This window comes from Chenopodium quinoa, unplaced genomic scaffold, assembly GCF_001683475.1.
Source record: "Chenopodium quinoa cultivar QQ74 unplaced genomic scaffold, ASM168347v1, whole genome shotgun sequence".
In the NCBI taxonomy this organism is placed as follows: domain Eukaryota; kingdom Viridiplantae; phylum Streptophyta; class Magnoliopsida; order Caryophyllales; family Amaranthaceae; genus Chenopodium; species Chenopodium quinoa.
In genome coordinates, this window is record NW_018745323.1 from 480,170 (window position 1) to 504,468 (window position 24,299).

General features: G+C 34.3%; 3 protein-coding genes and 1 long non-coding RNA gene across 6 annotated transcripts; 2 read left to right on the forward strand and 2 right to left on the reverse strand.

Annotated features, from left to right (window-relative positions):
• Nucleotides 1–594: 594 nt before the first annotated feature.
• On the reverse strand, nt 595–3,036 carry LOC110712569. 2 transcript variants are annotated; one of them, XR_002509613.1, is made up of 3 exons: nt 2,603–3,036; nt 1,977–2,177; nt 595–927 (listed from the first exon to the last, which is right to left on the reverse strand). It is a non-coding gene; the product is annotated as an uncharacterized LOC110712569 (long non-coding RNA). The 2 variants fall into 2 exon arrangements; XR_002509612.1 differs by lacking the exon at nt 595–927 and adding an exon at nt 1,898–1,934.
• Nucleotides 3,037–5,576: 2,540 nt separating this feature from the next.
• Nucleotides 5,577–9,009, forward strand: LOC110712383 (60S ribosomal protein L17-1-like). Its single transcript, XM_021890840.1, has 6 exons — nt 5,577–5,711; nt 5,869–5,909; nt 8,073–8,303; nt 8,399–8,501; nt 8,579–8,646; nt 8,732–9,009. The coding sequence occupies exons 1-6, from the start codon at nt 5,672–5,674 to the stop codon at nt 8,759–8,761; spliced, it is 513 nt and encodes a 170-aa protein (XP_021746532.1). The 5' UTR covers nt 5,577–5,671; the 3' UTR covers nt 8,762–9,009.
• A 1,395-nt stretch (nt 9,010–10,404) lies between these two features.
• Nucleotides 10,405–11,236, forward strand: LOC110712541 (probable signal peptidase complex subunit 1). Of its 2 annotated transcripts, none has more exons than XR_002509602.1 (2): nt 10,405–10,590; nt 10,727–11,045. XR_002509602.1 is itself a non-coding variant. In XM_021891011.1 (2 exons), exon 2 carries the CDS (start codon nt 10,744–10,746, stop codon nt 11,026–11,028), a length of 285 nt encoding a protein of 94 aa, XP_021746703.1. In that variant the 5' UTR covers nt 10,462–10,590; nt 10,666–10,743; the 3' UTR covers nt 11,029–11,236. The 2 variants fall into 2 exon arrangements, 1 of the variants encoding a protein (XP_021746703.1); XM_021891011.1 differs by having other exon boundaries at nt 10,462–10,590; nt 10,666–11,236.
• Nucleotides 11,237–16,249: 5,013 nt separating this feature from the next.
• Nucleotides 16,250–20,588, reverse strand: LOC110712404 (small ribosomal subunit biogenesis GTPase RsgA 1, mitochondrial-like). The gene is made up of 5 exons (XM_021890864.1): nt 19,406–20,588; nt 17,436–17,657; nt 17,131–17,325; nt 16,839–17,032; nt 16,250–16,740 (listed from the first exon to the last, which is right to left on the reverse strand). The coding sequence occupies exons 1-5, from the start codon at nt 20,111–20,113 to the stop codon at nt 16,554–16,556; spliced, it is 1,506 nt and encodes a 501-aa protein (XP_021746556.1). The 5' UTR covers nt 20,114–20,588; the 3' UTR covers nt 16,250–16,553.
• Between the last annotated feature and the right edge of the window lie 3,711 nt (nt 20,589–24,299).

The following is a 24,299-nucleotide window of genomic DNA, read 5'->3' on the forward strand; positions in this document are numbered from 1 at the left end:
GCACGACGGGCCAGCACGGCAGGCCATGGCCGTGCTCGTGCCGGGCCGTGCCTGGGAATTCTCAACCCTGTCCGTGGCACGGGAGTTGAACTTCGTGCCGTGCCGTGCTTGAATTCGGGCCGTGCCGGGCTGCGCCGAACGGCGGGCCGTGCCGGGCGGCACGCGGGCCAACCCGGCCCGTGCCCAGGTTTACTAGTGAGGGTAGGCAATAAATGAATGGGAATGGGAATGGGTATAGCAAGAAAAATGAGATTTTTGCCATTAATGAAAAGAATTAAATAACAATCTTAATAAGGGTATTTTTTAAAAAAATTGTTATTTATGTCTTATATATTCCCATCCACTATCCAAACAAGGTATTAGCATATTTTTATGTATTCCCATCAATAAATTCCCAAATCCCATTCCCACCTTTCAATCCCCAAACTCTCATTCCCACAATCCAAACGCCCCGTATATGTTTTCATCAAATCCCCGATCAGTATATGATTGCCCAAGGAAAAGTGAACAATTACCGAAATAACTTGTAAAAACTCTACATCAATAAGAAACTGAGAGCAGTACAATGACTTTTGATCATCTCATTTTGCAACATAATATTCTCGTATTATACACGTTGAGATTCATCCAACATTCCAACAAAACAACGAACAAATAAAGAAATTGAAGTTATATGGTCAGTAAACCTATATTGTACAAGTATACATGATTTCTATGAAAATTTCTTATAGATACATGCACTTTGGTCAAACCATTTTGCCCTCATAAGAATGGTTTCTAATTTTCTATTAACATTTTTATACAATTTGTCTACTTGTAGAAACATGCATTTTGGTCAAACCAAAAGTTGAAAGCACTCCTTGTAGACTTCAATATACAGCTTCCAGTCTGAGATGAAGAATCACCATCCTTGACATTGTTATGGCCCTGCAAGGGTGAGTTCGTATGACTGTGAGATTCCATCCCTAATTGAAGACTACATCAAATGACTGCAGTTATAAAGGATATACTTACCAATATAATAAATAATAGACAAGCGCAATAATATAATCCATAAACCTCAACTTCTCAATTAAGACAATTTTTCTTGATTGTGTAGACTAGTAAATGAAAAAGATAACCCATGGTCGTTGATGATAAGATATGATATAAATAAATAAACCACACCACACCACCACCGGTAATTGGAAAAGAAGGTTTTATGTTTATTGAAAATAAAAATATAGAGTATTTTCACAAAATCTACATGGTTCCTAGGTTCAAGGAATTCAAAAACATAAAACAGGATAATAGTGTCATAAATTAAACCATTATAGCTTTTTCTGCTGAAACAACTTGCTTGCAAATCCAAATATCCTGATTATCTCTCTTTCTTTGCTTTTCATTAAGGCAAACCAGTCACCAAAGCCGTTTTCAAATGATGAAATACAAATGCATATGAAACTTATTCACCAAAGCTGTTGTAAAATAACGAAATAAAGATAGACATGAAATCAACAAGATGAGGATATTCAGAGCCGTCAACAGGTAGAGAAAACGATATAAAATAAGAGAAGAGAGCAATCAAAAGCTTAATAGAATATACTTCTCATAAAGTCATCAGCTAAGTAAGAGAAGTTTATTTCAAAGTCAATTCTCAACTACATTACAACAGTAGCTGCAGGTCACCAACTTTTTTTGAGTGGGTTTCATCTTGATTGAATTCAAAAGGAGAGGAGCATATCAGATGTGTTGTATAAGATCTTAGTTCTAGCAGACACTAAGGATTAAGCAATAACATCAGGGTTAAGCAATAACTATATAAGATTGCAACATTAATCAATTTTGGACAAACATATCATTACTAAATTTTATAAATCAGCTCAATAAATCTTGGAAACAAGCACAGTTCAAACATATGAATAAGTAAAAAATTGAAGTGACTTTCATAACTTCTATTGAAAGCATGTTGAGCAGAAGAGTCTCACGACTCTCACCTATATTAGCAGCACAAATTGCAGAACCAGGGCCAGGTGATATGACGATATTATCAAAGGCTCTTTCCTCGTATAAGCTGTAGTACGCTACTTCTCATGTTACCGTTCATAAACAACAGTGATTCATTTTCTTTTCCATAAAGAATATAGATACAATCCGCATAAACAAACCTCCGCATTTGCTCCAGCAGCCCTGACACTCTAACAGTGAGAAGAAGGAAACAACAAACAATAAACCAAAACAGAAAAAAAAAATCAGTCAAATAAGCCGATATATTCTTCAGTAATTGATTTCAACAAATAGACTCTCATCACAAAATTTGAACCAATCCAAAATTACAAGAGCAACTAATTAATAGTAATCTGAAATTGAACAATACAATAACAAATTCCGCAAATTGATTATTATTGATTGTGATAAACAAACACACAAAATCCACCTCCAAAATCACTCATAATTTCATAACTCAACACCAAAAAACAAAACAACTCAAAAAGTACGCTCCCTTCATCATCAAGAAGACTCTAGATTCACTAACAGATGCAGTAGGAGTGAGATGAAAGAGTACGAGGTTGGTGTTGATAAAAGAGATTTTCTTATGGTATTGATTGAAATATTCACTAACCTGCGAATATCTTAAGCAACAACTTCAAGCTCAGGGTGTTGATGAAAGAGTACGAGGTTGGTGAGCAAGGGACATCACCGGCAATTCCGAGTAACTGGAATTGGTATGGTTGTTGTTCCACTGTCGTGTACACAGACTTCCAGAATTTTTTATTTTTTGCAATTGCTTGAAATTGGAGGGCGGTATAAAGTCGAGTAAAAAAATAAAAATACACCCTAATTTGTTCAAAATTCCAAAGAAACTTGATAATTATTTTCAAATCCAAGTACAATAACAACCTAATTCGATTAACAATGAAATGCTAGATCGAGAAATGATTTTTGATGATTAAAAAACAAACATCTAAATTACAGAATCTGAGCAAATGCCCTAGAAAAAAATTACAGCCTAATTTTCCAGAAATGAGCAATTTTTACATATTTCTATTCAACCACATCAAATTGAAGGAGAGAAAATACCTTACAAATTTCTGAGTTTCATCAAATTGATGGCTATTATTTCCGGCGCCGTTCATCACAGTTTCTCTCCTCTTTTTCCCTTTCATAGGTTTCATCACCACTCATTCATTTAAAAATAGTTCGAGTTATTAATCGAATTTGAGAAAATTAATTAAGAAGCTTAATGAAGAAACGTAGCAAAAAAAAGGATTACTATTAAAAGATTGTCAAAATTGATATTAGATGATTATAAAAAGGATAGAGATATTACCTCAAGAAGCTGCTTTAATGGAGGAAATTGAAACACAATCTCAGACTGAACGGGAACCTCGGAGACGGCGGGCCGAAACTGGAGGAATCGAATTCACAAGAGAGGAGTGGTAATTGATCAGCTAATTCAAAGAAAAAAACTAAACTCAAAAACTGCTCTAATGGTAAGTTTAGAGAGTGAGTGTGAGAGAGATTCGGAATACCACCTCCACCACGAATCTTGGTAACAAAGAAGAAGTCATTAGATCATACCACATTAATTCAGCTTGTCATGCATCAATTTTCACATAATTCCATTAGCTTAATTTGCATAACTTAATTCCCATAGCTCAATTCCCAAATCACGACATCCTATTAAACCGAATTCCACCAGAAATGATTCTGGATATTTTTTAAAAAAAATTGAATTACAAATGGGGTTTTTGTTATTTTAGTTGGTAGTTTAATATTAAGAAAGGAGTAGAATTATACCTGAAGATTGAAGAAAACGACATGAAATATCATCTTCTACAAGCTCCCATAACCATCGTCGAAAGGATGATAGGTGGTTTTGAGCTCATCTCCATTGTTGTTGAAGGAAGACATATTTTCTCTCTCTAGCTTTCTCTCTCCTTGTTTCCATAAATACTCTGAGCTTTTTTTTGAGATGAGAAGAAAGAGAGCTAAGGGAGTAGGCAAGGGAAGTCAGTGAAAAAGCGCTCAAGCTGTCAAGCATGAAGCATCAACCAATTAGAATAAAGGGCAATTTCGGAATTCCATTAATTTTGGGGGTGTTTGTGTAATAACTCCAAAAGTTACTGTTACTAACTTCCCATTTTTATTAAGGGTTATAGATTTCCCTTTTTTTTAAAAATAATATTTCACTATTTTTGAGCCCATTAATGGGTTGGGTTGGGCGTATACAACCCATGACCCGACCCAGCCCAGCCAAAAAAGTTTTTTTTTTTTTTTTTTTTGAAGATATTCCAAACGACTATTTCACCAAATGCCACTGAGTAATTTAAAAATTTACCAAATGCCATCGGACTTTTCAGAATTCACCAAATGTCACCCAGTTTTTTAAAAATTCACCGAGTGCCATTAATGACCAACAAGCCGTTAACTCCGCTAGTCTTTGGGGGTAAATCATGACACATGTCATGATATAATTGGTTAATTTATCTTAAAAATTAAAAAAAAACAAAAAATTAAAAAAAAAACTAAAAATTAAAAAAAAAACCCAAAATTAAAAAAAAAAAACCACAAAAATTTCCCAGCCATCCCCACCACCGCCAAACCCAAGCCCCACCCCTTACCTCGCCAGGAAACGGCCGACCACCACCTTAACCACCAAATATCGGTCGGACGACCCTTTAGCCCCGCACCTGACCCACCGCCGACCCCTAAAACCACTCACGCTGCCCGCCCCGACCCCAAAAACCACCCACACGTACAGTCGCCCCGACCCCCAAAACCACCAATAAAACGCCCCTCCCCTCTTCTCCCACCGCCGAAACGACCGATTTCGAGGGTGGGAAAGGAAGGAGCGGCGATTTTGGCGACGGAGGTAAGGAGAGGGTGCTTGATTTTGGCGATTTTGGTGACGGAGGTAAGGCCGTAAGGCAACCGATTTCGATGTTGGTGGTTTATGGGGTCGGGGCAGTTTGTGTGGGAGGTTTTGGGGGTCGACGGTGGGTCAGGTGGGGCACCTAATGGCCGGCCGGCCGATTGCTGGTGGTTAAGGTGGTGACCGGCCGTTTTCCTGCGAGATAAGGGGAGCGGCTAGGGTTTGGCGGTGGTGGGTAGGTAACTGGGAAATTTTGGTTTTTTTTTTTATTATTATTATTATTTTTTTTTTTTTTTTAATTTTTATGAATTAAGATAAATGGTCCAATCATATCATGACATATGTCATGATTAACCCCTAATGACTAACGGAGTTAACGACCGTTGGTCATTAATGGCACTCAGTGAATTTTTAAAAATCTAGATAGCATTTGGTAAATTCTAAAAAATTCGATGTCATTTGGTGAATTTTTAAATTACTCAGTGGCATTTGGTGAAATAACCGTATTCCAAAAGCCAATAGCCGAAAGTCATATTTAAATATTCCATCTACACTCCAAAACCTATTTCCTCAGACCATAAAGTCCATATACAAAATCCTTTCCCTTTGGTTATTGGGCCAATTAATAATAGCCCAACATCAAAATCACATCAGTCAATGGGCTTCAAAAAAAAAAAAAAAAAAAAAAAAAAAAAAAAAAAAAAACTTCTTATAAAAACCCTAATTCCTACAAAACCCTAATTCTCTCGCAGTTTAAGAGCCACCGTCATTTGAGTGTGGTTCCTTCATCTTTCTCTCTCATCACCAGCCGTCGACATGGCTCCTTACTCCAAAGAACCCGATAATCCCACTAAATGTATGTATTTCTTCAATTTTTGTTATTCGATTTATCTCTTGTATTTTCTCCTTGATTTATCTTCTGTGTTATTTTGAACAATCTTAATTAATTTCAGCATTTTTTTCTCATTTTTTGCTAATTTTTTTTATATTCAAATCGTTGTTTGTTTATGCAGCTTGCAAGGCTAGGGGTTCAGATCTCAGATGCCATTTCAAGGTAATTTCACTAATTCCCTACTTTAAACTTGTTGCATTTTATTAGTCTTTTTAATTTGTTTGCTAATTAGTTTGTTGTGTGATTTAAGTATGTTTATTTTGATGTAATTTTAAAAATATATAAAAAAAATGAAAAACCTGATGATAAAAGCAAGGTCCTATTGCCAATATTGTGAATGGGTCTCTCGTAAACTTCAGGGAAATTAAGTGTGCATTGTTCTTGGGTGAACCACTGGAGTTTTTTCTATGATAGCAGGTTCAGTAAACGATGCTACATTTTTGCTTATTTTCATTGTAATTAACTCAGTTTTTGTGTGAGATTAATGGGTCTTAGTTAGAAAGATTTGCTTGTTACACTTGTTTATAGAATAAGCCATTTTACTTGTTTGTGTGTTAATTTTAATATGTCTGAAATAAATTGGAATTTGAAGGCTAGGGTAATGTGAAAGTCTCGACTTTAGTCGTAAGTAGTATTCGAATATTCGGAGTAAATTATGTGTACAATACTACCTGTTTTCATAATTGATTAAAATGTGTTAGTCTAGTTAGGAAGCTAATTGGTATTATCAAGCTTCCTAGGTAGTGTAGGGCATGCGAGTCTTGTTGGAGATTGCAACTGATTTTGGGTTTTTGAAGGAAGCAACTGTGTTTTTATAATAAGTGGAATTATTTTTTGATTTATTTTAAGGTTTAAATTTTGTATCAAAGGTAGTGTGCATTAGGAGCGATGATAATATGCAAGGTGGTGTTATATTTTGGTACTTTCGAATACTTGGGAGCTTCAACGATAATATGCAAGGAAATAGAAATTCATTCTTATTGGGTTAATATTGTTTTTGTTCAGTGGCTGAAAGTTTATGAGACATTGACATTAGAGATAGTATAGTATGTATGCATTTGAAGTGAATTCTTAAACGATTGGGGTTTATGTGTGCTTTGCTTTGATTAATGTCAATTATTTAGCTGGGGTTAAACCTGATGAAAAAAGCAAGGCTCTATTGTATTTCAGAAATGGGGCTTCCGTAAACTTCAGGGATATAGAAAAGCATCGTTATTGGGTGAACCTCTGTTTTGTGTAGTGGCTGAAGGTTCAGTAAATGATGAAACATGCACATTTGGAGTCCAAATGCAATCTTTGTGATTGTAGGGATTTCTTAGTGTGCTTTATATACTTTAATTTCTGTTATTTAGCTAGGATCAAACCTGATGAAAAAAGCAAGGCTCTGTTGCATATCAGAATGGGGCTTCCGTAAACTTCAGGAAAATTGAAATGAATCGTTATTGGGTGAACCTCTGTTTTATTTAGTGGCTTAAGGTTCAGTAAATGATTAAACATGCACATTGGGAGTTCATATGCAGTCTTTGTGACTGTAGGGGATTCTTGGTGTGCTTTAATTACTTCAATTTTAGTTGTTTAGTTAGGAATAAACCTGTCGAAAAAAGCAAGGCTCTATTGTATTTCAGAATAGAGCTTCCGTAAACTTCAGGAAAATTATTTCCATCGTTTTTGGGTGAACCTCTGTTGTTTTGGTGGCTGAAGGTTCAGTTAATGATGAGACAAGCACATTAGGATTTCCAATACAGTCTTTGTGATTGTAGGGAATTCCCAGTGTGCTCAAATACTTCTAATTTGGATATCTAGCTTGGAATTGACCTATTGAAAAAAGCAAATTTGTGTTGCATTTTCAAACAGGACTTTTGTTAAGTTTAGAAAATTGAAATGCATCATTATTGGGTGAACCTCTGTGATGTTAATGACTTATGGTTCAGTAAATGGTGAAACATCACAATTACAAAGTTTTTTTTTTTCTTTTTGTGAATGTTGGGAATTTGATTTGCTCTATTACTAGTATGATCTATTTTGTATCTACTCCTAGTTATAGTTTGGTTTAACCTAAATGTAAAATGCAATGTTGGGTTGCATTTTAGAAGATAGAATAGCAGCATTATTTTGTTTAGTTGCCGCAAATTAAGTGGATGATGCATTATATATACATTATGAAGGGGTAAATCTTATGTATGTTTTGTTTTGTCCATAAATTGTATCTGGTGGTATATATTTGGGCTGTAAATCTTGTGCTGTTGGATTGAGATCCTGCTGCTTTATGTGAATTTATTTTGTTTGCATACAAACTAATGAGTTTTTTCTGCTTGTTTATTGCAGAACACTAGGGAGACTGCCTTTGCTCTTAGAAAGATGCCTTTGAACAAGGCTAAAAGGTATCTGGAGGATGTCTTAGCTCACAAGCAGGCTATTCCTTTCCGTCGCTTCTGCAGAGGTGTTGGCAGGACTGCTCAAGCAAAAAATAGGCACTCCAACGGTCAAGGTCGCTGGCCTGTTAAGTCAGCCAAATTTGTTCTCGACTTGCTGAAGAATGCTGAAAGCAATGCTGAGGCATGTCATTTCTGAGCTGAACTATACTTTCTAGTTGATAGAGTTTACATTGATGAAAATCTTTTAATTGTCCTAACTTTTTTATCCATTTGCAGATGAAGGGTTTGGATGTGGATTCTCTCTACATCTCTCATATCCAAGTTAACCAGGCCCAGAAACAAAGGCGTCGTACTTACCGTGCTCATGGGCGTATCAACCGTATGTATTGCTGTTACTGTGTTGGGTGATTTATTTACATTGATTGTGCAAATTCTCAACTTTAATTTCTTTTACAGCCTACATGTCTCATCCATGCCACATAGAGTTGACTTTGTCTGAGAAGGAAGAGGCAGTGAGGAAGGAGGTAGTTTGCTATTTTCTTTGTTCCTGCAATGCTCATGTTTATGAATTCTCTCTTTAGTTTTCTTACTTGAATGTTTATTTTGCAGCCCGAGTCCCAGTTGGCTACCAGCAAATAGAAGACTAACAAGCCTCTCAAGTGTTTTAAGCATATTATCGGTGTAGCCTTGAAACAAATTTTGGGGTTTCTTATATTTTGTCATCTTGGTTTTGTAGACAAGATTTCATCTAGATTTACTTGTTCAATAGCACATTGTCCATGGAGAGCGGAGAATATCTAGTTTTTTTCGAGGAAAGTAACCCTGCTATTTTTGTTAGCTCTTTTAATGCAGTGCTATATATGCTGCCATTTTCTTCTGCTTTAATAGTTTATGCTTGCTTATCGAAATAGAATTTCTCCATAAATACACAGTATAGAATGAACGATAATCCTAGCAGTGTTGAACTCTTAGCACTTCCTTGTTGGGATAGCTCAAGCGGTCGTGGAAGACCTCTTTTGTTTGCAATCATGAGAAAAATATTCGATGAGATTGTTTGACAGTAGTATTTCGCATGTCCTTTATAGCATTCTCTTCAATTTGAGGAGCAAGTAGAAGCACAAATTATGAGTTCATCATATTGAGCATATTGGAAATGAAAAGGAAAAAATAAGGGGGAAATGAACTATTAAGCTCTTACCTTTTAAATTGTTTAGTTTAACCCGTGTAAAGAATCACCAACACTTTGTGATATCTATTACTCCTAAATAATGGTAAGTGTTACCCTTCCTAACTTGCTAAATAAGCGCTTATTTACAATAGTTATTCCTAACTTTCTAAACATGCTATTAGCAACAATAATTATTTAATTGAATTGTTTTCCAACAAAAATGATTTTACTTTATCATTATTCACCTATACTAGGAGTAAATGGATTTATGGACATCACTATCACCTAAAGTATTGATGATTCTTTCACTATTACATTATTTAATTACAAATTAGTATGTGGCCCGTTGGGTCAATACTTTAATTAAACCTTGTCATTATATATACTAATAATTTTTTTTAATTAAACCTCGTGATTTGCAATTGTATACTTCCCAAAACAAAATATGTTTCACTATGACCTTTTTTAAGTTCGACATGTCAGTAATATGCGCCACATGTCATTATAAACATGACATGTCATTTTCACATGCTTATAACAAGAATTGAACTCAAGACCAACAAGTCTTAAAATTAAAATTTTACCATCTAAGTCATTTTATTAATTGTATGTTTTTATCCAACAAAACTATAGCTAACTTAGATAAGTTAATTTGTGCCTTATTATACAATTTGTTTCCATTATGTAATGATTGAGTTTGACAACTAAAAATTGTGTATAGCAAGACTTAAACTCGAAACCAACAAGTCTTACTATTTAAACAGTCGAATTTGATTAGCAAATCAAACAAGTACAAATTAGCAACTCGGGGCATCGCCCGAGCCACACACTAGTTGTTGGTTGAATGAGAGGTGATTGGCATAATAAGAGGTTGAATAGATTATAATGACGTAAATTAAGGGGGTCTACATGGCACAAAGAAGTTGAGTAGATGATGTGGCATAACTAGAGGTGTTAATTCGAGTCTGCAGGTCGGATCAGGTCTATCTTTAAACTGGAGTCATGATAATTTATCATATACATGCAAATCGAAATCAAAATCCAATAATTTTTCATATTGTTTTTGAATCGTGTGGTTTTTACAGCTCTAGGCATGATGAATGGTTAAGTTGATTTGTATTTTCTCGTTGATGACGTGTACATTAGTTCCTACGAGTACTTCCTATTGACTTTCTTTCATACAAGTCAAACTAAGCCGCATTGGCATAAAAACTCATATAAATCAATCCTCTTCTCCAAAATCACTCCAAATTTTACGCAACTCACCGGGAAATTATATCGTCGCCGATTTCAATCTCAGGTAACATTCTCATTCAGAATTCATAATTCATAATTTTTTCCCCAATAATTAATTTTCGATCTTCTTTTGCTTCAGATCTCGAAAATTAGGGATTTCAATTGAACAAAACTTCAACTATCTCGTTTAATTTTGTTAGGGTTTTGATTGCGAACAATGGATTGGCAAGGGCAGAAAGTGGCTGAACAATGGATGCAAATTCTTCTGCTAGTTTCAGCAGCAATTGCATTTGTAACAGGTTATTTGATGGGTTCATTCCAATTGATGGTGCTAATCTATGCAGGCGGCGTCGTTTTGACTGCTCTGATCATCGTCCCAAATTGGCCATGGTTTAATCGTCATCCTCTCAATTGGCTTGACCCGACCGAAGCCGATAAACACCCGAAGCCTCAACCAGCTGTGAGTTCTGCAAACAAGAAGAAGAACAACAAGCAAAAGTAGAGGAATTTGATGGAAATAAATTGAATTTATAGGTTATAAGTTTCTGCCCATTAATCGTTTGATTATGTTGTTGTGATCACGTTGTTTATTGTTTTAGTGGAGTTTTATATGATTGTTTAAGATGGCAGGAATTGATTTTGGTTATATGAGCTAACAACTTACCATATGGAAATTTTAGTGTTATGTTATAAATGGGTTTATTGGGAAATTTTGGTTATTGCTTAGGTTTGTCGTGGATTGAATCGAGTATTTGATGGTTTGGTTGTTGAAGGTTGAGTGAAATATGCTCCTTGGTTGTTTAATTGCTAAATTACATTGTATTCTCGTGATGAAGATAGCACTATGAAAAATCTGTTATGCGGGTATGGGTATTGGCGGCTTGGATATTATAGGGAATTTCAAGTTAGCTTTAAGTGTATGTCCGAAATCTTTGAATGTAGGTAGTGTCTTTGAACTTGGAGATGGCATTGGATTATGAGTTTCAACCGGTTAGGAAGTTATGTGAACCTTTTTTCTAGTGATCTTTAGAGGCATTATGGTATTTATTTTATTGTTGATTGGCTCTTGTATCCTTCCGGGCTTGCTTAAGGTGCAATTGTTCTTGTTTATGTTTGTAGTATTAATTGTGGCCAAGGATATATTAAAGTTTTGTGTATGTCACTGAGTTAGTTTGAGTTGTTTAAGGTACTTGATTGCTCAGTTCTTCATATCGAGAGTTTCAGTATTTTCACCCATGATCTACCCTTTATTTACTCTGTATCACGTAAGAACTCACCATTCTTTTCCCCTCATCAGTGAGCTGGTAAGATTAGTGAACCGTGTTGATTGCTCAGTTTTTCATATTGTGAGTTTTAGTGTTTACACCCATGATCTACACTTGGTTTACTCTGCATCACATAAGAGGTCACCATTCTTTTCCCCTCGTCAGTGAGCTGGTAAGATTAGTGAATGTGTAATGGAGCTTTTCTGCTAAGACTTAAGGGAGTTGGAAGATGAGTGTAGAAAGCTTCATTAACTTTACCTAAGGATGCCTATAGTACCGAAACAGATTTAGCTGATACGAGTCTAGTATGAAAGAAAAAGGTTGTCTGACATGACATGTCAATATTACTGCTAAATTTGAATATATATGGAGGATGAAGTATATTTGTTCATGTTGAAGGAATACTAGGATGGTTGTACCGTAAGCCAGAAGGTTTTATGCATATATATTTGAAAATGCTTATTTCAGCAATGTTCAATAAAAAGCATGCATATACAAATTCATCTGATGATATTTTCAAATGGCTGATTATACTGATCTGGAAGCATGGACTTTGACAATACCCTGACCCCAGGCAGGAATTTAGTTAAGAGAAGTGCTATATAATTTGAATTGGTTTCTGGCTAGGTGGAGATATAGGCCACATAGGCCAATGGTTTCAACCGTTCACTTGTTTAGCATTTTAAGCTTTTCGGTCAAACCATACACATGTTATCACCATAACTTCAGGACCTACTTTTCTTTTTTCTTTTCTGTTTTTTTTCTTCTATAAGGACCAAGTTATATATGTAATGTCTTTGAGAAATTGAAAGTGATCATTTATGCTTATAAAATTATTTGTAAATGTTCATTAGGAACAAAATTTGTGTGTGGTGATGACAATGGACTAGAGGTTAGATAGGGAGTTATCTGTATTTGTTTTTTTCCCAAGCGGTGTTCAGAGAAAGTGTGGTGTCTGGTTAATGTTGGTTGTTTGTTTAGGATTTCTGTCAGGTTTTTTTCCCTTGGTGATACTTATGGTCTAATCAGTGTAAAAAAAAAAAAATTAAGAGGTGCATGTTGTGCATCCAAGGTGCACTTCTGTCAGCACCTCACTTCTTAAAGAGGCCTGCCTAGGTAGATTTCTATCGCTTTAGTGGGGCTATGAGCTATGAGCTTTTCAATATATTGAGTCTATAAGGTGGTTATGGAAGGCATCTCTAATTTTTTAGGAATGTATGTCATCAATTCTAGGTTGATGTTGATGTTAGGAAGTTTGAATTAGTTTCTCAACTTTTAAACTTAGAACTTTTAGTATGTGGGATATGAGTATATGACTTGGTAGTCGGTAGTGTTGCACTCAAGCAAGGTAATCTACCTTTTCCTTTTTAGGTTTGCAAATTTATTAAACATTGAAGTAATGAGTAGAGCTTGCTGACTGCAATGCCCTTGGGACTCAGAGGGCTAGAATATCAGTGTAGAATGCCCTAAATATTGTGTCAGCATACGACCCGTCTATTATTAGTTTCTAGAATACTTGGAAAATGGAACATGTAGGTTTTGATTGAGATTATAATGAGTTGTGTACTTGTGTTGAATGAAACAAAGATTATGCTTAGTGGAGCTCAGAAAGATTGGTCTCTAGGCTGTTCACCTTAGCTTAAAGCAGTCATGTAAATTATTTTCCCGTGCTGATGCATGCGGCAATGTAACAATGTTTAGAGCTGATTGGACGTTCATTGTATCATTGGATTCAAGTGATTGAACCAGCACAATAGCTGAATATTGAGTGTTGCTTGACGACTATTCTGAAATTAGATATACTTCACGTTAACTTAGGGCCTTTGGGGTGAGTTGATTAACAAACAAAGTACTCCGTGTAACCATATTAATCATACTAACCTCAAGGCATCTCCAACTCAAGCTAGTATATGTTGCATTCAAATGAAGAACATGACATGTAATATGATATTACATGTATACTCTTTTTAATGTAAGAAAACTATACTTCCGTATCTTTTTAGTTGTGACATGTTTCTTTAGTAACGTTTTTTAGGTGGCTAGACCTATCACTAGAAATATCCTTGGGTGCGTGGTGGGCCTAGTATTGTACATAAAAAATTTCATAAAATTCGCAATAAATTAATAAAGCTTAGAACTCTATTTTACATTTGAGTATATCTTATGATCTCGTTTAATAAGGACATCCCTATCAATGCTTTCGTCCACGGGAAACTATAATGTCAGAGGCTGCCTCTGATGCGGATGACATTCAGGCGGCTCTCGGAGATGGAGGTAGCACTCGATTTAAAAGACAAGTTAAAAATAATTTACCTAGATCCAAAGTAGTGCAAGGATTTTAATGGTTTAAGGTTGTTGAAATATTATAAAAAGGAAAATTTGTTGAAAACCATCTTTTATATATATATATATATATATATATATATATATATATATATATATATATATATATTTTTTTTTTTTTTATTTATTTTTTTTTCTGTTAAATCACACTTGTTGTAATCTTTATTTAATTTTTTTTTTTTTAAAAAAAATCTATTTTTTGTCATGGTACACCTGTTTTAAATTATTTTTTGTTAAGTCACACCATTTTCCCGAGTTCTGACTTATTACTTAAATTTCCGGCATTGACTAACATGTGCACCTCACGTGACGTGACCCACTTAACTCCACTTCCCCCCCCCCCCTCCCATTCATTCAATCATTCCCCTTCATCACTTACATTATGGAATTCAAGTTTTAAGATGTACTCGTAGCTAGGAAATAACATTAGCAGCTAAGAAGAAGTAATGAATGTAACTATCAGACAAAATATGTGGTGTGCTGGTAATCTCCTCTGGAATTTTCTTTCAAGTTAGTTCATGAAACCTACTGTAATAGGGCAAATATGAGCTTGTATGTAGCGTAAAAGGGCAGGTTGCCGTCAGATATTCAATACAATACAAAAAATTACGTACAATCAGCCTTGATTCTTGAATCTTAGACTAGCTAAAAAGTTCATAATTCAGGATGAAACATTAATCATAATTCATAAATAAATAAATAAATAAAGACAAAGTTGATTAAACAACTTGTTAAAAACAACGGCATTCAAATTACACTTGAAAATATAAAGGAAAAAGGAACCCAACATAGCTATAGCTAACAATGATGCTATTATACGTACTAGAAAAAAGTATAATATCTATGTCCTGTCAATTTAGTGATGATGGTTAAGGAAATAGTAGACAAAAACACGTAAAGAAAAAGACCGAATAATGTAACGCCCCAATCTGCTGCTTTATCAGGTCCGAATCCAGACCATGAAATCATACCGGTAATAAATTTGTCCATGGTAAGGAACATGCACAGCCAAAAAAAACTCTCCAGTTGATCGTTCATCAGAGCCATATATAGCAATTGGGTTATGATTTTACGAGGAACAGGGAAACTTGGGACTTGGGAGGAAGAGGAGGGTTGAGCTTCAGAAAAGGTTTATATTTATATTTATATTTATATTTATATAGTGTGTTTGTTCCGTATAATTTTAGGAGAAAGAGAAAATCCTACTCAATATAAAAAGAGGGTCAAAATATCTAGGATTTGTTTTTACAGTTTTTTTTTTTTTTAAAAAAGGTATTTTTTTTTAAAAAAAAAACTTTTTAGTTTAGGAATATGATAAGGGATGTACTTGACTACTTTCTTTCTGATTTTGGTAGGGAAATAGTTTTTTTTTTTTTTTTTTTTTAAGAATGGAAGTAATAAAGGGGATATTTGTTGTTAGTAACTCGGTTTTTACTGTATCTGGGCTCCAAAATCAACAAGCCCACATGTCATATCTAATATCAAAAATCAATAAAAGGTGGCTCAAGTGGTAAGCAGTTTGATGTCGTTTAAGGGAAGTCTTAAGTTCGAGCTCACTCATCATAAGTCAGGTGTGCAACCCAGGTCAAAACCAGATATATTTAGAGCTAAGCTCTTATGATCCAAACGGGAAAAAAAAAAAATGATATAAAAAATTAGGGTAATGCTATATGTAGCCCTAAAAGTTATATTGCCTATATATAAGCATTAAATACACTCTTAGCAATTGTATAAAAATTAGAAATTCATGACAAAAACACGCATAAATCAGTGTAATTGTGTTTATATTTTGATGATTTCTTAATTTTTTACAATTTTCAAATGTAAATTTAATGCTTATATGTAGCCCTATATGTAGTCCTAAGGGCTATGTATAGCATTTTCCAAAAAATTACAAAGTACTAATTAATGATTACATGAATTATTGTAATTTTAATTTAATTCTCACCAAAAAAAAAATAATAATAATAATTTAATTAAACTGTGATTTTTATTGTGTTTTTTTTTTGGATTTATGGTTTGTAAACTTAAACTTTGTGAATTTGTATTTTGCATATATACTCCAAGACGCCACAGACAGAAGGGTCGTGGCGGATATCGGAGTTGATCCTAGAGTTGGGAAACTAAAATTTGAAAAATGTTGTGTTTATTCCTGTCATTAGATATTATACACATCTTCTCAACGTACAGCATTAGCTAAAACTAAAAAGAACACAAATTTTCATATATACAGGCTGCTTTGGACTCATTATTTACAAGAAGGAAACAAAAAAGAGGGTTCTAAACATTTTCCCCCTTATTCAGTATCCTGAAAAGTCAAAATAATCCAAACAAAGTAAGATGTAATCATCATCATCATCTAGCTATGCTATCCAAATGCTCGTCTAGTTGCAGTTCTACTGATTTTCTTCTCCGTGTCCTACTGATTTTCTTGCTCCATGGCACGGATGATAGGATTATCTTCCAAGTATTCGTCGTCATCATCATCCAGCTCGTCCAACTCGTCTAATAGAGACTGGTTCATTTTCTTGCGAGATTGTCTCCTGTGCTTCTTTGGCTCCAACCTTGGCTCAGCTAGTGTGACACCCATATCTCCCACTTTGTTCCTGTTATACATGTGACCAAGATGAGTACGAAGCTAATCAAAATTTCAGATTCTCAAGCATAATAAATCTGATAAATATTTGCAGATCCTGTTTTCTACCTGACGTCTCCTTCCCTTTTTGTGCCCAGTGTCCTTAGTTGGAATTCCTCCCTTACTTTTATTTCATCCAGCAATTGAAAGTAGTACGGATATCTCTCCCAATCCCCAGTTACCACACATCCAGGTTCACCAACATGCAAACAATTGTTGAATGCACATCCATTAGGTTTGTTTTCTTCTAGCTTTTTCTGAATCTGAAGATACAGTTAAACTTTATAAGCCCTTTTATGTGGGAGAAAATAACAAAAAGAATTGATGGTAGCTATGCTAAATGAGCGGAAACAGAAGCTACCTCAGGAAAAGCCTGTGCAAGAGTGTGTTTTGTTACTTTCATTAGACTAGGCTGGCTGAACCCTGGGGTATCAGCAAGATATCCACCTCCCGCCAATGGTAGCAAAGACACATTCCGAGTTGTGTGCTTCCCTCTTCCACTCCTAGCAGATACTTCTCCAACTCGTTGCTCCTCAAACCATTTGCTGCCTGAATTCTGATAATTCACAAGAGAGAACAGCTAAGCTATTACAAGCTTCTCAGTTAACATTGTATAAATTACAAGATTTGAGATGATCCAAGAAACAAAAGGGGGATAAAACCCACAGGATCAAACAAGCTGCCCTCTTCCATGACGTTGGGAGATTGACCATTGCTTCGCAAGGCATTAATCAGACTAGACTTCCCAACACCACTTGGTCCCACAATAACTGTTGTCCTATCTCTCAAGTAGAATGCAAGGGAATCAAGTCCGCGTTTTGACTCAACACTGCAAAAAATGGGTGCATATCCCCAATGACGAAGCCTGGTTTTCCACTCAATCAGAACCTGCGCAGTGCAGATAAAGCATATGATTGAAGAGATAGTAAAACAACCATCACAAAAAGAACATATGCTATTTAATGGCAACACATGAAGTAAATGAAGCTAAGCCACTACATGCATATTGGAACAAGTAAATACACGAGCAAAATGAGTCATAAGCCAAACTAATATCTGTTATTACGAAAAAGCAGATATCAATATGAGCGTAAGCTCCAAGCACTAGAAGATTGCACTTCTTTTCAGCTATAATATAACCTCTGATTTCAACCTAGGATCACTATGCTGTATGAGTATGCCTACTCTGTAACTCTGTTAATGCTCTGACAAGTATTAACCTAGCTACTCACTCCAATACAAATCAAGTTATGAAAAACATACACATAGTTTCTAAGTATCACTAAACATAAAATTGATATGTCTAAAAAGTCGAATAAAAAATTCTGGCACTTTAACTATTTTGAATGCAGTAAAGGAGTAAACACACTATTTTTTTCAACATGAGGAAAAAGAAAGTGACTTTCAGTCAAAAATTTTAGGCCATTTTGTTTAAGAGAACCTGCATATGAAAGGGGGGTCTTAAAAAGAAAGGCCGTGAAAATTGCTGCTACTAAGAAAGGAATTGCAAGGATGATGAGGGAAGAATCATAAGCCCCTACTGGTTGCACAAACATAGCAAGACAGTTCCAAAGTCACACTAAATTGCTACTTAGTACTACACAACTACTAATACTCCTTCCAAAATATAAGACACATGTGCTTTTGAGATTAAATTTTGAACACTAAGTTTTCAAAACACAAACTTATTTTCTTAAAAGCAACCCAAGTAAACAAGATAGTTTGACCACTACATCTACAATGGTTAATAGCAAATTTTCATAATACCAATTAAAGCATAAGCTACTTGCACTAGAATATTGTACTCCCCATTGACTGTCACTTGTGACCATAGAATTGAGAATAACTTAGCACCAAAAACCTGCATTCTATTTAACTTACTCCCACATTACAATCTCACTTCAATACTCCATTCCTAGACGAGTTCACAAAAAGCTATGCACATTGTCTCCAAGCACCATAAGACCCAAAACAAAACAATAAGCAGCACCGGGAAATAGTCTCAATGCAGCAAGTTCATTCAAATTCTGCAAATAACATAACATACCCTCTTCAAAAAAATGGGAAAACACAAACATTCATATACTTCCTTGTGCATATATTTGAATTCAATATTGCTAAACTCTGAACCTGCTTTTCAGTAAACTTGCCCCAACTCTACAAATTACACACATATGTCACTGAGCATAATCGAACTCACTCGAAATACAAATTGCAACACTCGAACCATTTCGCAAATAACATAGCATACACTCTTCAAAGAATTGGAAATTGGGAAAACACAAACATCCATATACTTCCTCCTTGTGTCAGAATTTGAATTCGATATTGCTAAAAACCGAGCCTGCATTTCATTAAACTTGTCCCCAAGCCTACAAATTACACACATTGAGCATCATCAAACTCGAAACACAAATTGAATCACACAATATATCAATACACTATACCTCCGCAATCAATCAACACAATATCCACCCAACAAACTTTTGTTGTCCATAATTTTGATCACACAATTTATCAATAATAACAATGCAATATCAAGTCCTCCAAAACATGCTTAAACACACAAACATATACACATTTCAGCAGCAAATTCAACAACAAAACCAATCAAATCAATGCAAGAAAACCCGAACCTCGTCTCGAACAAGCTCACATTTGTTCAAAGCCAAAGTAAGAGGAAATCCAGTAGACTCAGCTTCAACCAAAAACCTAGTTAAAGAATACGGTTCAACCTTAGGTTGATCCAATGAAAACACCACCAGAAAATGATCAGCATTCGCAATTGGAGGGTCAGGAATCTCCGATTCACGCGGAAACACATTCTCAATCATACCTCGCCGATCCACCCAATCAATGGACCCCACTAAAACCCTATCCCCAACCAAAACCCTCCGTTTAATCTTCTTCAACACGGCTCTCACCACACACAACAGCTCAACTCCAGCACCTCTTCCAGAACCTTCTAGAATATTCGCACCCTCCTCCTCATCCTCCTTCTCGGAGGTTCTAGAAGGTTCTTCTGGAGGAGTCGATTGTACGATGACGCGCATGAAGTTGGCTTGAGCTGAAGCAACCATACCTATGGCTTGATTAGGAGAGAGAATATGGGAATTAGGGAGTGAGGAGAGAGAAGAGGACTGTGTATGCTTGTTGCGCGTAGTTTCACGCGCCGCCTTGAGCGCGTTTGATTGAGCTTGCTTGCTCTTGTCGTGGGTGTTTCTACAGACGATTGTGGTGGTGAGGAGAGAGAATCGGCGCCGGAGAAAGAGGACGGCGGTGGTGGAGGCAGTAAGATGCGGTGGCGCGTGGTGGCGGAGGAGAGAGAATGAAGTTGCCGCCATTTTTGTGCAGTGTTTTTTTCCGGTGATTGTTTATTTAGTAGGTGGTGGAAGTTTTCAGTCTAATCCATTTTTTTTGTTTTTGGTTCTGTTGTTTTTCCAGGGGTTACTGGAGAGTGGAATTTCTCAGAATATTCTAGATGTTTCTGGATTCTTGAAGGTTGGTTAAAACTTAAAAAGGATAATTGGATAAGGCTAATTTTGTGTAGGTTTGAAGTTTGGATTTTTGGTGGTTTGGGCATTTAGATCTTTGCTCTTGCTTGGGGTTTGGGGATGTCCAAGAATATAAAGCCCAAAGTTGTTTCTACTAGGACTGGGATAATTTTATCAACTCAAGGGTAGATGATCAAATTGGTCATATTGGAAGTTGTTAAATTAAAGGTGATTATTAAGCGAGTAACTAGATTGGGATGTCTGCACATATGCACGGTTTAAAATATGGGTTAAGTGGTTATTATAAGATGATTTAAGGGTTGGGTTGATTTACGTGAGGCAGTTCAATCTTGGTTGGTGACTTGGTGGAAAGTGAGTTTGATTCATGAATTTTAAGTGTACCGATCCAAAATAGTTTATGATTAGGTTGAAATCAAACAAACACTAAACCAACTTGATGTGCCTTATTGGTTCGAAGTTGACTCTATCATTCTTATCCAATGCTATGGCTACATGCCTACATCATCTAGATCTTATATCATGAAAAAGTACTTTTATTTTAGTGCAATAATTCAATACAAGTTTTGTTTTAAACAACTCAATAATGTTTTATGTTGAAATTATAGTTTGCACTACATAGTAAAGGAATTTTCAGGTAGCTATTATTGATTTAGTAATTAGTAATTAATCTAATTATTGTTGACCTTTAACTTTAAAACTAACTATGCATCGCCTTCTTGTTGAAAAGTGTGAAACTTTCTGTCTTTTGAAAAAGTAATTTCATATTAGTTTGTTTGTGAATTTTGTGATAAGTTCAAATTTTTATGGAGGAATCAAGAGGATAAAAAGTTTTTTTTTTTTTTTATTTGGCTTAACATATTAGGAACCTAAAATCAAAACCGGGCCTATTAGAATTATAGGTCTTGAAATAATTCTTGTTGTACAGGTTTCAGTTCAGGTTCAATATTTGAAATGAACCCAACATGCTCATTTCATTTTTCGAAATCCTATTCAACAAGTTTCAATTCTAATTCCATTTTAATAGGGTACTTTGCTATAGTGGTTTGCTCACCCTTATTAATTACTCAATGGTTTCCTTTTAATTTGTAACTTTAGAAACTAATTATTTTTCAATGAATAACATCTTACCTTCTATGAAGGTGTATGACATGAAAATTTAAACATGAAATAAACACATATCTACAAAACAAAAATTAAAAAAATTAATGCATCTGGCTAGGAAGTTCCCCACAAAGTGAATTGGACTCCTTTTTTCCTTCATTGCTTGTATAAACTCTTTTTCGATAATTTGAGGATTTTTAGGCACAACCAATACAAGTATGAAAATTCACAACAATTCATTTATTAAGTATGGTAAATTTGTTTATATTTGGTCAAATTTCATCTCATATCATGTTTAGAGACGGGTTTAAAATAAGTTACAAGTGATTAGGTTCAAATTACTATTAAATTTATTTCACATAAGGAATTTTATATAAGTTAATTGAAATTAAAAAAAAAAAGTTATGCAATAGATAAGAAGATGTTAAAAGCACCAAGAATCTTCAATGATTATCCTAATATGAACTCATCAAGGCATACACAGATACACTATAAAATCACAACTTGAAGTGAATTCTACTGAAACGACAAAAGCTAGTATAAAACTTCATATTATAAGCAGCACCCTTTCGCTTCTCTTTGATGGCTCAAGCACTTCGAATTTAAGAATGACAACATAATTACCATCTTTTTGCAAATTATGTCCGGAGTTAAAAGTTCTTTTAATTTGGTCTTAGGTCCAACTTTAATTGTTGATAGTATTCACGAGAGAAAGTATGTAAACAAATATTTTTTAAGAGTATAAATGTCTGTATACTATTCTTAAGAGCTAAAAAAAGTGTAGAGTAACATTATTGAGACAAATAAGTGAATAAACATTTTAGAGAATATAATTGTTCAAACACTATTTAAAAGAATTATTTTGATTTATTTATTTTTATATTTTTATTTTTTTAAGGTAGGTATATATTAGACATATGGTTTTATGCCAAGTATATATTCAAAGCATTGACATTATGATTAATAAATAGTTTTGACTTTTTATTTCATTATTTCCATACTATATTCAAATATTTTTGGGATAATGTTGCGTTTTTAAGCTAGGGTCTGTTCACTTCAGCTTAATTTCAGTTCAATTCAGTTTAGTTCAGTTCAGCTCTAATAAGTTCAATTTAGCTCCAATCAGTTCAGTTCAGTTTAGCTCCTAATTTCCTTTTCTCATAAAATATTCAGTTCAGCTCACTTCATTTCAGTTTAGCTCATATCAGTAAATATGAACAGGCGCTTAGTGAGTGGTATGAATTATATTTAAATAATAATAAAAAAAATTAAAAAAAAAAAAACCCTTTCATTACTAATTTGTTACACTGTACGGATTCAATAATATTATTCTCAAGATGTTGACATGCTGGATCAATAAGGTAACCAATTTTCCGAGTTAGTGAGAAATAGATTATTTTTTTTTTCTTGACATGATAAAATGATGACAATTCTAGCTAGAGAGGGATTACCTTATTGAAATGGCCAATAAGGGTTACCAAAAGCCAACATTTTATCTTCGGGTTACCAGCATAGACTTGAATCATCTTTTGCATGCAACAACTATTATTTTCACATATTTAAACACTGAATTAAAAATCGAATATCTATACTAATATAATGTTGAGTTTGTATTAACTATTGTAAACGTGCCAAGGTCAAGGTGATTGAAAGAAAATAAAAATCGAACAACTTATCTTGGTATCAATTAATAGAAACAATTATAAAGAGAGAAAATTCTCATTTGATCTCAATCAACTTTACAAAGTAAAAACTACCGGGTATATATAAACTTCGAATAGACTAGTACTGTCTATTAAATTACATCCACAATGGAACATATGTAGTAATAAGAGTTAAGAGCTTACTAGATTGAATTGAGTTCATACCTTACCAATTCAATTGAGGTTGTTTTAATTAGGTTCATGTGTTTTTTTCCTGTAAATAATTGAGGAACATAATATTCATATGCAAAAGCACACATAGTAAACTTCTGTTTGGACCCTATATGCTTATTTATTAAACTAATCCTTTTTTTTTTACTCCTTTTGTCTCTTTACAGAATACTTCGTATTATACTACTCGTACTCTTAATAGTTTTTGAGTGGTAATTGAAGCATTCAAAGGGGCAAATTAAACTTTTGAACAAGTGGTTATTTTAAGCGTTGAAAACGTGATTATTAAACCAAAATCTTGACTTTTGGTGTATAGATAATGACATTAGATATACTCCATTTATTTATATTTTACAAAAACATTGTACCATGAAACACAAAGCAATAAATGAGAAAATTACTTCATATTTGATGTATGTATTTGATGTATGAAGATCATCTAAATATCTTTAATATCAGTCAATATTAAAAAGATTTGCCGCCTTAATTTTTCTAGTATGTAGCTAGCTTTTATTTGGATTTGTAATAAATAGTGAATTTGATACATATGAAACTCTAAAACGTTAATCCGTATTATAATTGTATTAAAAAAAATTACTGACAAAGAATTGAACATTATCTAAAATCGCCGTCCATTTGCAAATTGCAACTAAAATGATCGACTTTGTATTTAAAGAAAATAAATAAGATATTGTAAAATAAAAAAGTTGTCTAAAGAGTAGTATTATTTGAAGTTGCATAAATGGACAAATGGCACAATTTCGCAAATTAATATGTTAATGGAATAGATAATTGTAGTACGAGTTGTGTTTAATACTCCGTATATTGCTTTCAATTACACAATATGTTGTATACTTGTATATTATATAGTATACCTAACAATTTGTAGTACGTGTTTATAGGTATATGCCTTGAATTGAATTTTTTGTCTTGACAAAAATAATAATGAAAACCAAGGTATAAGTAATTAAATAGAAATCTTATGGATAAGTAATGCAAATGGAGAATAAGTAGCCCCAAATTCAAGTAGATGCACAATA